Source organism: Rhineura floridana, chromosome 8 (assembly GCF_030035675.1).
Source record: "Rhineura floridana isolate rRhiFlo1 chromosome 8, rRhiFlo1.hap2, whole genome shotgun sequence".
NCBI lineage: Eukaryota > Metazoa > Chordata > Lepidosauria > Squamata > Rhineuridae > Rhineura > Rhineura floridana.
Genome location: NC_084487.1, coordinates 5,718,902 through 5,736,178, shown reverse-complemented (window position 1 = coordinate 5,736,178; position 17,277 = coordinate 5,718,902). Strand labels below are relative to the sequence as shown.

The 17,277-nt window shown below is 44.4% G+C and overlaps 1 protein-coding gene and 1 non-coding gene across 2 annotated transcripts in view; one reads left to right on the top strand and one right to left on the bottom strand.

The window, feature by feature from the left end:
- Nucleotides 1–17,277, top strand: part of LOC133390879 (collagen alpha-1(VII) chain-like) — a 69,574-nt gene that overhangs the window by 10,192 nt on the left and 42,105 nt on the right. Inside the window, exons 7-12 of the mRNA XM_061640332.1 lie at nt 726–761; nt 4,323–4,379; nt 6,657–6,728; nt 9,446–9,517; nt 10,763–10,798; nt 16,333–16,413. Coding sequence (XP_061496316.1) covers nt 726–761; nt 4,323–4,379; nt 6,657–6,728; nt 9,446–9,517; nt 10,763–10,798; nt 16,333–16,413 — 354 coding nt within the window. The remainder of the gene's footprint in view (nt 1–725; nt 762–4,322; nt 4,380–6,656; nt 6,729–9,445; nt 9,518–10,762; nt 10,799–16,332; nt 16,414–17,277) is intronic.
- TRNAP-UGG (transfer RNA proline (anticodon UGG)) lies at nt 12,417–12,488 on the bottom strand. The gene has a single exon. It is a non-coding gene; the product is annotated as a tRNA-Pro (tRNA).

Here is a 17,277-nt window from a genome sequence, read left to right as displayed (position 1 = left end):
TTCTCTCTCTCTCTTTTTAAAAAAGCACATATATATGGCTATTACCTACTGCAAAGCTATGAAATGTGCTACATTCCAGAAATGTTGCTGGATTCAGACTCCCATCAGCCCCTGCTAGCACAGCTAACCATCAGGGATGATGGGAGTTACAGTCCAACAATATTTGAGTGTCACTATGTTGGCTGTACCCCTGATTTCCTTATCCCGTCCCTGTAGCCTACACCAGGGATAGCTAATGTGGTGCCCTCTAGAGATGTTGTTTTGAGAATCTATGGCCTTCTGCATGCAAAGCAGATGTTCTTCCACTGTGCTACGGCCCTTTCCAAATACGTAGGAAGCAGCCTTATACAGACTGTTGCTCCATCCAGCTCAGTTCTGTCGACACTGAATGGCAGATGCTCTGCAGAGTTTCAAACTGGAAGCCCCCATCTGACACCTTGGCTATGCTGCCAGTCCCCTCTGCCTGCCTGTATCTTCCTGGCTTGGGCCAGCTTGGTTCTTTCTTGGCTAAGATGTACACCCCATTGCAGGGCTCATAGAAGCAAAGGACGTTTGTTTATGGTCGCCTCTGGACTTTCCCTAGTCACTGCCCACCTGCCCACCCATGGAATGACAGTGGCAGACTTCTGATAGTGAGACATCTCTATTTAAGAACCTTCCGAGGGGGAGGGTTCAGTAACGGAATAATATTAATGAGGTATTCCTTTTCATTTATACTTTTTTAGGGTGATGTTGGGTTTCCTGGGACCAAAGGAGAAAGGGTAAGGAATAATCAAAGGGATTAATGCTACAGGGTGAGGGAATAGGTTGAATTGACCTTCATAATTTGCTCTTTTTTTAAAAAAAAAAGTCCTCATATTCCCATCCTTTGACATCTTACCTAAGCAGTGACCACACCTGAATGACAATCTAGACAAAATGAAAAGAGAGGGTGGGGCGAATTTGATAGCAATTTTTTCCCAGAGTACCTGTCCCATTATCCTTTCTGACATCCATTGCAACGCATGCAAAGGTGAGGTAGGCATGTACAAGTGGTAAGAGTTGTGGGATCCCTTTAAGAAAGCACCCCAAGTAAGCCCCTTTAACCAGAACTCAAGTGTAAAATGAGGGTTTCTCTCATTCTCCACCTGGCCCAGTTCACATGTCACATTAAACCATAGTTGAAGGCAAACTATGGTTCAACGTGGACACTCAGCAGGCTGCTGTCAGCTGCTGAAAAGTTATCGCTCTGCTCCTTCCCCTCTTCTGCTGAGAAACAAGGTGTGATCTGGCTTGTCATGACATCTGTGCCCGGACTTGTGGTTTATTTCTCTCCAAACAAGCCAGAAGTGGAGGGATGGGATCCCTTGGCCAGTGCCTGTTTGAAAGCATTCCGTCGACCTAACAGGCCGGTATCGATTCGGGTTTGTTCTTTGTCCACTAGCCACTGCTTTTACCAATCTCTTTTTGTCCCCTTGAAAAAATTCTTGATATTATCATTGATATTCAGTGTTATCAATTGAAATATCGATAAATAAAAGGAAAAATCAGTCAAGTTATTGTTCTTAGTATGATTTTTTAGAGGCCTTTTTTTTAAAAAAAAAAAATTGAGAATAGCAGCAGAAAATGGCTACATAAGAATCTGACCCACAACAACAGAGAGTAAGTGAACTAGTGGAAACTTTGGTACCATATCTGAATTGGGCGCAATTCTAGCACATCCCTAACAAGCAGCAACCAAAGTTTGTCCTTGGCTTACTACTTGCGGTTTGTTTGGGGGAAGCAAACCACAAGCTTTGGTTCAGATGTCACAACAAGCCAGACTCTGGCCTGTTTCTTGGTGGCGTACCAGGTGTAGGAGAGCAGCTGAGTAAGACCACCACGCTGCATGCTCACCTTAAAGCAGGGGCAGGGAAACTTTTTTAGCCCAAGGGCCACATTCAAGGAGGGTGAGGAGGAGCAGGGCTTGGAGAGGGGGAAGGGCTTAGGGAGAGGTCCGAGGGCCAAATATAGGGGCCTGGAGTTCAATCCCAGGTTCTGTTTCCAGGTAGACCTGGGAATGACTCCTGTCCTGAAACCAGTGTAGACAATACTGACCTAGACCAGTGTTCTTCAACCTTAGGTCCCCAGATGTTGTTGGACTACAACTCCCATCATCCCTGACCATTGGCTAAGCTGTTTTGGGATGATGGGAGTTGTAGTCCAACAACATCCCTCTTGGGACCCAAGACTGAAGAACACTGATCCAGATAGACCAATGGTCTGACTCAGTCTAAGGCAGCTTTCTTCCTGTGAAGGCAAATCAAAGAGGCCAGTTCATCAGCACAACCACAGCCTACTCCAGGGTGGCCAACATGGTGCCCTCCAGATGTTGCTAGACTACAACTCCCATAATCCCTAACCATTGGCCATGCTGGCTGGGGATGATGGGGGTTGGAGTCCTGCAGCATCTGGAGGGCACTCTGAGCAGCCAGTAGTCTCCTTCCCTTGTATATTTCGACATTGTCATTAAACGTGTGGTTTGCGGTGTCGTACTGACCCCACTAAAAACAAAGAGAAATATTTCCATTGGTTTCATTCACATCAAACCAAAGTTCTGTTGAGCGTGCCTCCTACCAGAAGCAGCTCAGCGGAAATGAGGGCGTGGGAAATGAGGTCCTCTGAACCCGGCTCTTTGAATCCTGCTCTGCTAAAAGTTGGTGGCCAATTTGTCTCTGAAGGAAGGGCTTTCAAAGCGGCTCTGCTGCGTTAGCAACAGATGAATTCTGCATCTCTCTCTTTGGAGAAGCAGCTTTCTCCCCATCATAAAGGAATGTGTAATGCCCTCTCCAAAGGAAGAGCGAATAAAACATTAAGGAGTAAGGGGGTGGATTGAACAGCATGGAAGACATAATTACGTTGAGGCTGTTCCACTGCAGTGTTTTCTAACTTTTTCTTTTCCAAATCTGTGCTTCCTCAATTCCAGCCTTGTCTGCTTCAAGACCAATTACATATACAGGGGGCATTATTTGTCAATGCTTTCTGTTGAACAATTTGAGACACGAATGGGTCCTGCTAGGGATGGCAAAGAAACTTGGTTCAATGTGCATTTTCATGCAAACTTACCTAATATACACTTCCCAAATTCAGCAGTTGCACAGATAACGCCCTTTTCCACCTACATTGAAAAGAATTAGTCAGTGTCAGAGGAGCTAATCCCACTGGAAAAAACATCAGCTTTAGCCAGAAATTTCTCTTATATATCAGCGTGCGCACTTCTGTAAAAACTATAAAAATCCCTGTAGAGGCACACGCACTCTGTAGAGCCATCCTTTGAATTCGCACTTATTTGAATTTTGTAATGCAGTTCACCGACCAAACATTGTTTACAAAAATGCCTATGTTAGGGGAAAGTGTGCATTAAAATGAATATATGAGTGAAGATAACATCCAGAAATGCATCATATGACTAGAAAGTGCTTATGTGTTTATGAGGAGAAATCCGCATTAAAATGCTGGGGAATCTTCATGAGGGTTTTTGTTTTTTTTAAAAGTAAATTATTGCAGAAACACAGAGAACTGGATATAAGAGAAGTGGAGAGAACTGAAATTTAATCAGCCCTAATATACATATATGATATGCATATATGATCGATGTGGAGAGTCTGTGGCCTGTCATATTTTGTTGCACTCCGTCATCCCCAGCCAGCATGTCAGCGATGGAGGGCTACAGATTCTCCCATCCTGGATATGCGTGAATGAATGATACACACACACAGTCTTGGGTTCCATCCCTCCATCGCTCTCCAGTGTGACCAAGAAATGGAACCCAGAGAGGGACTGTGCAGATAAGGTGGGCCCAGTTCTCAGTGGCTTCCTCTGGATTCTAGCAGAAACAATAAATGGACGCTGCGCTGGTCAAGGATTTGTGACAGGAGTATGTGACATGCCCCGGTCTTGCCTCCTACACACACGCAAGTGAACACACCATCTGTCACAGTGATGAGCATTTTGCTAGTAACAAGCAGTAGTATTTTATTTATTTATTTATTGTACTTAGATACCGCCCCATAGCCGAAGCTCTCTGGGCAGTTTACAGTAACTAAAAACATTAAAACAAATATACAAATTTAAAAACACATATTTTAAAAACAAATTAAAACACAATTTAAAAATTTAAAACAATTTAAAACACATGCTAAAATGCCTGGGAGAAGAGGAAAGCCTTGACCTGGCGCTGAAAAGATAACAGTATGTGTAATTGAGTATGTGTTTTTTCCCATTAGTATATTTATTCCATCAGGTTGTCCTGCTGTTGTTTGAATAACACAAAGGACTTTTTCTCACACCTTTTTGAATCCTAGGGAGACTCCATGAGAATATTTGGACCTCAAGGCTATAAAGGCAACAAAGGAGATCCAGTAAGATGTCTCTTCTTGCTTTTCAATGGAAATTTGGCTTCTCCATCACTCACAGGCCTCATTTGCATGATACGTTTAAAGCACTGATGCCATTTTTACAGTCATGGCTTCTCCCAAAGTATCCTGGGAGCTGTAGTTTGTTGTTAGGAGGCCCCATTCCCCTCACAGAACCGCAGTTCCTAGACCCCTGGGAAGAAGAGGGCTTGGCAATTAAACCACCCTGGGAAATTGTAGCTCTGTGAGTTGAACAGGTTATCTCCAATCAACTCTCAGTACCCTTAACTACCCTTAACAAACTACCGTTCCCAAGATTCTTTTGGGGGAAGCCATGATAGTTAAGGTGGTATAATAGTGGGCTCAGCATGTATGGTATAGATTATAGAATCATAGAGTCATAGAGTTGGAAGGGGCCTATAAGGCCATCAAGTCCAACCCCTTGCTCAATGCAGGAATCCAAATCAAAGCATTCCTGACAGATGGCTGTCCAGCTGCCTCTTGAATGCCTCCAGTGTGGGAGAGCCCACTACCTCTCTAGGGAATTGGTTCCATTGTCGTATGGCTCTAACAGTTAGGACGTTTTTCCTGATGTCCAGTCGAAATCTGGCTTCCTGCAACTTGAGCCCATTATTCTGTGTCCTCTGTGATGTGGCCTCTGAGACTGTGGGGCCGGAGGGTTGCTGTTATTCTCACATTGCATATCCCACAAGCTGGTTCCACAGTCTGTGCCACCACTGCATTTCCTGCCTGGCTCTGGGAGTCTGAATCTTGTCATATGTGAGAGGCTCAGCGCAAGTGAAACAATGTTGTTAATAAAATCCTCCAGGACCAGAGGCAAAATGCCCCTGAATGCCAGATGCTGGGCATCATGAGCGGAAGAGGGAGAGAGATTGTCTCATGTTGGCCACCAACTTGTATGACTTTCAAATAGGATCAGACAAATTCATGGAGGACAAGGCTTGCAAAGGCGACTCACCATAATGGCTATGTTCTACCTCCCCTTTCGGAGGCAGTATCCCTCTGAATACCAGTTGCTTGGGATTGCAAGTGGGGGGAGTGCTGTTGCACTTGTGTCCTGTGTGTGGGCTTCCCATTTGGGCATCTGGTTGGCCACACTGGGAACAGGATGCTGGACTAGACAGGCCTTTAGCCTGATCTTGCAGGCTCTTGTATTCATATCCTGCAGTAACACATTTGGACCCAAAACCCCATCTCTGTTTACATGCTAGACAGCCATAAGCTGCATCCAGTTCTGGTCTCCGCACTTCAAGAAGGATGCAGACAAACTGGAACAGGTTCAGAGGAGGGCAACAAGGAAGATCAGGGGACTGGAAACAAAGCCCTATGAGGAGAGAGTGAAAAAACTGGGCATGTTTAGCCTGGAGAAGAGAAGACTGAGGGGAGAGATGGCAGCACTCTTCAAGTACATGGAAGGTTGTCAAACAGAGGAGGGCAAGGATGTCTTCTTGATCGTCCCAGAGTGCAGGACACGGAATAATGGGCTCAAGTTGCAGGAAGCCAGATTTTGACTAGACATCAGGAAAAACTTCCTGTTAGAGCCATATGACAATGGAATCAATTACCTAGAGAGGTAGTAGGGTCTCCGACACTGGAGGCATTCAAGAGCAGCTGGACAGCCATCTGTCGGGAATGCTTTGATTTGATTTGGATTGCTGCATTGAGCCGGGGGTTGGACTTGATGGCCCCTTCCAACTCTACTATTCTATGATTCTAAGCCATACAGATTGATCCAGTTCTTCAAACTGAATCCATCTGGATGCAAGCCCTCTTGATGGCTCATAGTTAACAGCCTACCTACGTAGACCATGTAGATATAACACTTAACCTTGTTGCCATGTCCCTTATTAAGATTGCAAGATATGGTGAAGCCATGGTTATCTTGCCAGGCTAAGCCACATCCCCAGCCTATGAGGCCAAGGAGAAATCAGCAAGTCTGGAGAAGCTGGAGGAAATATGGTTTGCTGAATGCAGATGTAACTCTTAACCAGAGCTTGGAAAAGTTACTTTTTTGAACTACAACTCCCATCAGCCCAATCCAGTGGCCATGCTGGCTGGGCCTGATGGGAGGTGTAGTTCAAAAAAGTAACTTTTCCAAGCTCTGCTCTTAACCATGGTTAACGCAATGGAGCTCATATATACCCTTTATGTAAAATAAAGTTTTTTTCTTAGCAAAACAAAATAATACAGAGGTTCTATTATAGACTGACCTCTGCATAGTCAAAAATATAACTTAAAGAACTGTTCCGTGTTGCTCTCTAGGGTGAAAGGGGCCCTCCAGGATTTGACGGAGACAAGGGCGAGAAAGGAGAAGATGGACCTGCGGGAGGAAAGGTACCTGTGGTTTTGTTGAGTTCCTTAATTGTACAAATCTCTCTGTCTTTAAAGCTTGGGGACGGGTGGGGAAAATTGCATATCCATCTGGCCAGGTGAAAACCTCACCTTACAAATCTGTAATATGTGCCACTGATGCAATCAGACAGCTTTCAACTCACACTAGTTAGGGATGTTGGAGAATTCCGACGAAAACAGAAATAGGAGCAGAAATTGCCAATGTCTGCTTATTCGTCTCACATCTGGAATGGAAATCAGTCCAGTCAATACGATCATTACTAGCTGTTGTTGCTTTCAGTCTGCAAAGTATTTATTTATTTATTGTACTTAGATACCTCCCCATAGCCGAAGCTCTCTGGGCGGTTTACAGTAACTAAAAACATTAAAACAAATATACAAATTGAAAAACACATCTTTTAAAAACAATTTAAAACACAATTTAAAATTTTAAAACAATTTAAATCACATGCTAAAATGCCTGGGAGAAGAGGAAAGTCTTGACCTGGCACCGAAAAGATAACAGTATACGTAACTGAGTACGTGTTTTTCCCCATTTGCACTGCATTTCCTTTGCACTGAAATGAATGATAGTAATAGTTACTTAAATGTATATCCCACCCTTCCTTCGAAAAGGAGCCCTTGGCAGGAAAATAACAAGTGACAAAATACCTTAAAGACATCTTAAGAAGAATTCCAGTGCGTAAGCAGACCGGGATAATTAGGTCGTATAATGGAGTGACAACATAATTAATTATATAAACTATGTAGGTTACGTAAGTTCACCACAGCAAAAAATGGGACAAATACTGTAGGTTTTTTTGTGGTAGATAAACTGCAGCAGAACAAAATGTGACAAAGACAGGGTGAAATAGAAAACAATGCTTTCTTACAACTATACGGCTGGTTTGTTGTGCTGTCGCATATATTTGCCAGTTGCCGGATTTGAGGCCTGTGACTCAGGCTGGTTACATGTAACGCTGAGCACTGTTTTTCTATAAAATGGTACAGTAATTAAATCTTGGATTCGTCGTAGCCTTTAACTGACGCAAGGTCTTATCTATTGTTAATATTTCCCAAATCTTGTCATACCAACTTTGGGTAAGGAGGCTTGACTCACTGCAGTCCTATAATGTAAAAATCACCTTGCTGATGTAGACTAATGCCAAGCAGATGACTCCAAGGAGCCAAACAATGGGGTGTCAACTCAAGGCCACAACCACAAACGGTCGCTGTGGTTTGTCCCCAGCTGTCAGATATTCAGCTGTGTGATTGCCCTGTGGCAAGCCATAGTTTTGGCACAGCCTGACTCTGTTTATTTGCAGTGAGGTGCTGAGCTGCAATTGGGTCTCAGGATGGAGGACAGAAAATGAACAGTTGGCCAAACAGTACAGGGTTATGCAGTCAGGTTTGCTGTTGAGCACAAACACTTTGCAATGCAAAGTTCAATTCAGTTCTGGAAACGTCACCATCATGCATTGTGTTCCAACCTATGCTGGACTGATGTTGTTCTCCTCTTTAAAAAAAACAGTCCTTCTTTTTCCAGTATTCAGGTTTCAGGTTCCATTGCTCGTGCATTATTTAATTTTTATTACATTTATTTGTTGCTTACTGCATAAAATGTTTCAAAGCAACTTACAAATGCAAAAGTTTGTGTGTATGTTATGTGCCTTCAAGTTGATTACAACTTATAGCAACCCTATGAATCAGCAACCTCCAAGAGCATCTGTTAAAAACCACCCTGTTCAGATCTTGTAAGTTCAGGTCTGTGGCTTCCTTTATGGAATCAATCCATCTCTTGTTTGGTCTTCCTCTTGTTCTACTCCCTTCTGTTTTTCCCAGCATTTTTGTGTTTTCTAGTGAATCCTGTCTTCTCATGATGTGTCCAAAGTATGATAACCTCAGTTTCATCATTTTAGCTTCTAGTGATAGTTCTGGTTTAGTTTCTTCTAACACCCAATTATTTGTCTTTTTCATGGCCCATGGTATCTGTAAAATAAAATGGTATCCATTACATAAAAAGAACAAAACAACATTATTTGCTGAAAGTGCTCATCCTATAATATGATAAAAAAAAAAGAATCCTACCCCATCCTGCTAAAAGATGAAAACTGCAACAGGGAATTGATGGGAATTGTAATCCAAAACATTTGGAGGGCATCCATGTTTTAGTCCAAGGCAGCTCCTTGAAAGTTCAGACTAAAACCCAGGGTGGATTCCACTGCCCCACTGACATGGAGCCACCAGCCGCCACTGAATAGAATGGAGTATTCTGAAAGAAGACATGACTGATTAACTGGAACACTGTTCACCAGTACTCCACAATGCAACATTTTGTTGCAGTTCCCACTTATTATTATTATTATTATTATTATTATTATTATTATTATTATTACACAAAGATGTATGTCACCCTATGCAGGGTAACAGAAGCCAAAAAATGCATATCTGCACCAAAGAGCTTACGAGCTTAAAGCAGGGGTAGCCAATGTGGTGCCCTCCGTATATTGTTGGACTATAACTCCTATTGCCTCAGCAGTGATGGGAGGTGAAGTCCAACAACAATTGCTCTCCTGCATCCTCTCTGAACGTGCAACCTTTGACACACAAATAAAAACTTAGGAAAATTCAGCTCAGCATCTCTGGCTGATGGTTGCCAGGGCGATAAGAATTTTGAAATGCACCTTTCTCTGTGTGCATCTTTATTTTTTCCCTTTCAGGGGCTGAAAGGAGAAGCAGGAGCGAAAGGAATCATGGGTCTGTTTGGCACAAGAGGTCCGGTGGGGCAGAAGGTCAGTAAAATGGCTCTGATGTTTGCACGCAGCCTGGGTCGAGCTGGATTCACCACTATGCTAACTAACCTCTAGCCTCACATCAATACATTTTCTCCATATATCTTGTATGGCTTGACCAAGGCAACGTAGGGAATTAATGCCAAAGCCAACAACAGATGGCTGACCTCTTTAGGTGCAAGAGAGCCCCAAGTTTCCAAATATTTATATGTGTCTGTGATAAATAATTATCCCCTTAATTTCTCCCTTCCTTTTTTTAGGACACAGTCTGATATTAAGTGGCCTGTAAGAATATAAGAGCATAAATTAACAAATTAATATAAATTAAAATTGCTCCCCAAATTGCTATAGGAACACACCCCAAATGAGTCATCCTACTGTTGTTTTCAGAGTGCCTTCATCCATCACCTCTTAGCAGTTAATAGGCCAACCATCTGGTAAGAGTCCATCTAAGTGGGAAGATCTCCAGCCTAATAAATAGTTGCCTCCTTTCCTGCCCTCTTGGCATTTAGTCAAAAACACTCTGGGGAAGGTAAACCAACTTCAAAACTCATTTCCCCATTGGCTGGGACAACTGCCAATAATCCCTAAGACTCATGCCTAGTTGGCCAAGAACCACCAAAGCAAAATGTTGCCCAAATGTACACTTAAAACTGAGGGCTATTCTATGACGGATATCCAAATAATCATCCAGTCAAAAGATAAGTGGTCCAGGTTTCTCCTGTGTGTAGGGATGTGGACCTACCTAATTCACACTTCCCAGAACAAGATATGAACTGAATCACAGTAGTCCTTCAAAATTTGCCCTTCTCTGAATTTTGCAATGCAGGTTTCCAACCAAATCATGTGTTAGATAATGCATATTAGGGGAAAGTGTGCTTAAAATTAAATATATTCGTGAAAATAACATGCAAAATGCATTGAATTAAAGAAAATTGCTTGCAAAATATGTATATTAGGTAAAATGGCATGCAAAAATGTGCAAATTAGAAATGTGCATTTAAAAACTGACAAATTCTCATGAGGATTTTTTTAAAAATATGCAAACTGAGCTTAAGACAGGAAAAAAGAGAAACCAAGACCCACAGGTTTGTCCGTCCCCACCAGTGAATTTGAAAGTGTTGGCTGCAATCTAGTTGACATCAAAGTTTAGGAATAGCTCATCAGCTTTTACCAAAATCCCTCAGGTGAGCAAGCACTGGACGACCATCTCATCTAATGTGTTGATTTTTTCTTTCCTGGCAGGGGGAGCTTGGGGAACCTGGATTGCCTGGATCTGCTGTAAGTTAGAACACATCTCTCTAGTCTTTTGACTTTTACTGGATTGAATGAATGGTCTTTCTAAACCCAGTGTCCTGTCTCCAGCAGCGGGAGTACGATTCTGTAGACAGAGCGAATCACACTGTGCAGCACTTGTTGAAAACACTCTAGCTTGCTCATATCACTTCCTTATTTTTTTATTTATTTTGTATTGCTTCCCAATGCACAAAAGGTTGTTCCATGCTTATCTCAATGACCCTACTAGATAGATGAGGCTTAGTTTGTGCAAGACCCATTGGCAAGGATTACAGCAAGTGCACCTTTGTGGAAATGGACGTTTTCGACACTCCTCCTTGCCCATATTGGAAAATGCATATTGGCAGGAAGTGGAGTTGCTGTGCTGACTGGGGCTGATGGGAGTTGTAGTCCACAACGTCTAAAGGGCACCAGGTTGAGGAAGACTGTTCTTCAGCATGGGAGGATTCATGCTTTATACTAACGCATATTTTTTTTACTCCAGTGATATTTCACTGGCTGGTTTCTGCTTCATTTATCACTTAGCATTATGTACTTCAAGCACTTGATCAATAATTCCTTGTTTTAAAATGACTGTTATAGAAGCTTTTAATATCGTACTTTTATTTGCTTTTGGAGGATTGGAAAAGTAAATGTCAGCGAGTCAATGTTAACAGCTGTTCCCCAGACCCCGGCATAAACCTTGCATGGTGTGGGAACGTCTCTGGTGCCTTTCCTGCAACATTAAAACATCTCCTCCTATGCTGACTTTTTCATCACTGCATGCTTTCCTCTGCTGCTGGACACTGCACATTTAACTGTATATGCAACTGTGAAGAGAGGTCCTAATTCAGTAACAGAGCACATGCTTTGCGTGAAAAACAGAGGAAGCTGCCTTATTGTCAGCTCTTCACTGAGGCAGCAGTGTCGGTGGGGGTGCAGGCAGGGCTGGAGATTCCTTGGTAATTGCCAGGCCGTAAGTCCTCAGCCGGCGGCTTGGCTATAAATCTGCCAGGCTAGCAAGGAGGAAGCAAGATAAGGGCAGAGGCCGTTCGAAGCTTACGTGCCAAGCCAGAAATCCAGAAGAGACGTCAGTGAAGGTCCGGGTCTAGTTTGCCAAGAGATCAGTCCAAGTCAAGGTTCAGGGGATAGGAAGACACACAGTGGTCACGCCTGACGTTGTAGTCAGCAACAAGCTGAAGCCAAGGTTTGACTTTTAAGGAGCAGGTTTGTCAGCAGGTGTGAGCCCTCAGCGTTTTGGCCTTAAGTGGACAGGCCTACCCCTCTTCTGCCTGACCTTCTGCTGTCTACGTTCTGCAGGTGAGGGGGGGTATCCTGTTCACTGTCTGCGTCTGGCTGAAGGGCTTCAGCTGTGTCTGGGGTGCTCTGCAGCTGAGGGGGAGAAGGAGCTGGGTTCTCAGGAGTTTCCTCCATTTCTCCTTCTGGGTCTGCTGCTTCTGGGTCTGCTGCTGTTACTCCTGAGTCATCCTTGTCTGATGAGTCCTCTGACGGGGCCATGACACTTATACTGAGTCAGACCATTCGTCCATCTAGCTCAATACTATCAACTCTGACTGGCAGAGGCTCTCCAGGGTTTCGGTCAAGGAACTCTTCCAGCCCTGCCAGGAGATGCCAGGGATTGAACCTGGGACCTTCTGCATCCAAGGCAGATGCTCTGCCACTGAGCCATAGTGACATGCGTATGCGGTGTCAAGGGGACGTGCGTCTGTAAGGGACACAGGGAACATTGTAGATGCTGGGCAGCTGCTGTGTTAAGAGACACAGGGACATACCCTTAAATTGCAATGTGCTCTATGTGGGGCTGCCCTTGGGTCCAATCCAGAAGCTTCAGCTAGTGCAGCGCTATGACTACACTGGTAATATGAGCTGACTACCACCGACACGTGGCATCAGTGTTAGACCTGCGCTAGCTTCACATCCACTACCAGGCCAGGCTCCAGGTTCCTGTACAAAGCTCTGAATAACTTAGGCCCAGGTAGGGCCGGTGCCAGAGCGCAGCCAGGTAGGGCCCTGGCCAAGGGCCCATGAAGGACCCCTCCTTAGGGTGGGTGGGTAGTGCTCCCATCCGCGATCCGCGGCACCATTGGCTCCCAACCTCACCGCTGATCACAGAGAGGGAGCTCCCAGGCACACAACCCTATTACTGCGCAGACCTGTGACACCCACCTGCACACCCCACCTACTTTTCCCTTGAAGTAAATGCTGGCCACACTGTGGGTGCATGCCTGCCATCAAGCAAGATGGCGGATGAGGCTTCCCTAAGGGGCTAATGCCCCTGCCACCATCTTGGTTGGTAGGAGGCAGGTGCGCAGAGCACAGCCAGCATTCACTTCAAGGGAAAAGTAGGTGGGATGTGCGTGTGTGCAGGTGCCGGGGCCCGGGGCAGGCTGGTGTCCAAGGGCCTCAGCATAGCTGGCGCCGGCCCTGGGCTTAGGATACCTTTACTTATTTATTTATTTATTATTTGGTTTATATCCCATCCTTTCTCCCAGCAGGAGCCCAGGGCGGCGATACCTTAAGGACCACTTTTCCCCATATGTCCCACCTTGATCGCTGAGATCGTCTGGGAGAGCACTGTTAGTGCCCCCCCCATGGGCCAGAAGCACAGCTCATGTTAACAAGAAGTTGTGCCTTCAGTATTGTGGGCCCAGCTCTGTGGAACTCCCTGCCTCTAGAAATCAGACAGGCCTAAACCCTGCTCAGTTTCCAACACCTGATTAAAACTGTTTTATTGCAAGAGGCCTTTGCGCCATGAAGGCTTCTCTGATTATTCAATTTTTCCCCCTGATTTCTGAGATTTTAAATTTCTGAAGTTTTAAATTTTTAGTGTTAATTTACATTCTACATCTTGTATCTTGTCTATTTTTATCATTGTAAGACACTTTGAGACCTAGATGGTGAAAAGTGGGATATAATTTTAAAAATAAATCAACAAATAAATAGGTTTCATTCATTGGCCATTGTTCCAGGACTGGTGCGATAGCCAGCATGCGCAGGTTTCTGCTGAGGGCCCACACCTCATCAGGGGGTCCACTGACAAGAGCTGAGGGAGAACGTCTTGCTCCAACGCCCTCCAAAACCTGGAGCTGACACTGCATTGATCCCTGGCATAGAAAAGCCATTACATCTCCTCCCTTCGTAGCTATTTTATTTATTTTATTATCACATTTCTGTCCCACCTTTCCTCCAAGAAACTCAAGGTGGTGTGCAAACATGGATCTCCCCTCCTGATTTTGCCCTCACAACAACCCTGTGAGATACGTTAGGCTGAGAAATAGTGACTGGCCCAAGGTCACCCAGTAAGCTTCATGGCGTTGCGCGGATTTGAACCCTGGTCTCCCAGGTCCCAGTCCAACCCTGTAACCACCGGCTCTCTCTATAGACCTAGTTGTATGTATGAAACTCCCAGCAGCAAAACTCACTCTCCACACACACAAAATCATGAGAGCTGCAAAAGTGAATATCAAGATAAGAGATACTGGGGAGAGAACGTGGTGCTGAAATCTGACGGGGAAATGGGGTGGTTAGAAACAGATGTCTTTTTCGCAGCTCATCTTCCTTCTTAGGTATTAAAAATTCTATTACATCTGGCTTTGCATCTGCTTCAGAGGTAATGACTGAAAAGGGTTTCGCCAAGAATGAATGAGGCCGCCTGTGCGTGAGCTGTCTCTTCCCAAGATAGATTAGCCTGTGAATCAACAACACTTAATGGCTCACATCAATTTTCAGCCATTTTTGGATGAGAAATATACATTCATTGTATTCTGGTTTCTTTAAAAAAGATGTAGCCTTTTATTTATTATTTAAAAACTTCATCACAAGAAGGGATTGTTCCTATGTGTCATCCTAGCCTATTTGAGCAATAGTGACTTGTGATCAACAAAATCATAGACTGGGGGGTTCCCAAACTTTTCCCCCTGAGAACCATTGAAAACTCCCGAGGGTCTTCGTGGACCATGTAATTATTTTTCTGCCTGTTGTAGCTGTTATAAGGAGCTGTGCTAGATGCTGCATGATTTTTAACTGAATCAAGATCAAACTTCTCAGTCCTTTGTTGTTATGTGCCTTCAAGTTTATTTATGAGTTATGGCAACCCTATGAATCAGCAACCTCCAGTAGCATCTGTCATGAACCACCCTGTTCAGCTCTTGTACGTTCAGGTCTGTGGCTTCCTTTATGGAATCGATCTATTGTCTGGCCTTCCTCTTTTTCTACTCCTGTTTTCCCCAGCATTATGGTCTTTTGTAGTGAATCATGCCTTCTCATGATGTGTCCAAAGTATGATAACCTCAGTTTCATCATTTTAGCTTCTAGTGACAGTTCTGGTTTAATTTGTTCTAACACCCAATTATTTGTCTTTTTTGCGGTCCATAGTATCCGCAAACCTCTCCTCCAACATCACATTTCAAATGAGTTGATTTTTCCCTTGTCCACTTTTTTCACTGTCCTCTCTCCAGCTGCAAAGCTCTCCTCCAACACCACATTTCTTAATCCTATCCTCCCATTAACTTCGCTGCTAATCTTCTCCACTCCTTTGAAGTGCCTCCTCCCAGGCACTTCAGGTCCATCCCAATCACCTTCCAGGCAGACCATCCAGTTCTAGGAATGTTGGAGCAGCCTTCTTGACAGACACACTGTGGACCATCTGCATGAAGCTCATGGACCATTGGAGGTCCATAGACCGCAGCTGGAGAACCCCTGTCATAGACACAAACCCTGGGGCTGACCAACATGGTGTCCTCCAGATGTTTTGGGCTACAACTCTCATTCAGTGTAGACCAGCCTTTCCCAACTGGTGTGCCTACAGATGTTGTTCGACCACAACTCCCACCAGCCTCAGCCATTGGCAATGTTGGCTGAGGCTGATGGGAGTTGTGGTCCAACAACATCTGGAGGCACACTGGTTGAGAAAGGCTGGTGTAGACAGTCCTGACCTAGATAGACCATGGGTGTGTGTTTTAAATTGTTTTTAAAAGATGTGTTTTAAACTTGTATATTTGTTTTTAATGTTTTTAGTTACTGTAAACCGCCCAGAGAGCTTCGGCTATGGGGCGATATACAAATGCAATAAATAAATAAATAAATAAATAAATTGGTCTGACTCTGTATTAGGCAGCTTCCTCTGTAATAGAAAATGCCCATCCCTATGAAGGACTGGATGGCTACACACACACACCAGAATTTCTCTGGATCAGAGGCCCACTCCACATTCTGCAGCTGCATTAAAGTGTGTGTGAGAGTTTCTAACCATCAAGAGATATTTCACATGCCTTCCGTGGCTTCAGCCATAAGGACCATTCCTGGTCCTATCTATGTAGCCTCATCCTGAGCTGTGTTATTTGCTCAACCTTTTGTGTGGCGGAATGTTAGGAGACTGGGATGGAATGTGCAGGCACTGGGACGGAATGTGGTGGCAACTATCTCGGATTTACTATTGAGGCTTAAGAACCGTTCATCATTTCCCCATGTGCCCCCTCCCTTGACACTGAGTGTGAAGGAACAGAATTGTTTCATTTCAGGGAACCGCAGGACTTGACGGGCAAAATGGCATGAAAGGAACAAAAGGAGACAGAGGTCTGCAAGGCCAGAAAGGGGAACCGGTGAGCACTTTTGGCACTGATTTTCCCTTCCTTTCTAACTTCCCCTTCCCTCTTGGAGAGAGTTTGAAATGTGTTATATTTGAGCACCTCAAGGCTGGATTACTGCAATGCGTTCCATGCGGGGCTGCCCTTGGGCCTGGATCGAAAGCTCCAGCTGGTGCTGAATGTGGCAGCCAGACTGCTGATGGGGGCAGACAGCATGTGATGCCTCTGTTAAAACATCTGCACTGGCTGCCCATCTGCTACTGAGCCAAGTTCAGGTCCTTGTATTATTTACAAAGCCCTGAACAACTTAGGTCCAGGGTGTCTTAGGGACCACATGAACCCCTTATGTCTCAGCCCAGTCGCTGACATCATCTACAGGTGTGCTGCTGGTTGTCTCCCAAGTTGGTGAGGCTCATTTGACAGTGACACGAAAATGAGCCTTTAGAGTCATTGGCCCAGTCCTGTGGAATGCTCTGCCAACAGAGATTCAGGAAGTGCCTTCTGTTTCAGCCTTTAAACATTTGTGGGAAAGTGTGCTGTCAGGCTTCTGCAGGCAATTGAGAATGCCTCTTCTGTAATAGTTAGTTGATGATCTGTGATTTTAAATGTTAATGTGATTTTTAACCATTTTGTATTTTTGACAAAATTGTGGTATACAAGTATTTCTATAAACAAATAAATAACAAACCCTGTCACGTGCAGATGAGAAATAGCAAGGTACCCTTCCCTCTCTGGGAAGTAAACATCCAGGTCATTCCAACGAACAAGAAATTGGCCTCCAGATACATGTCTGGGTGTTATGTGCCCATCTAGATGATGCAGATCTATAAGCACTGAATGCAGGAATATGTTTGCAGTGTATAACATGTTCCATCCTCA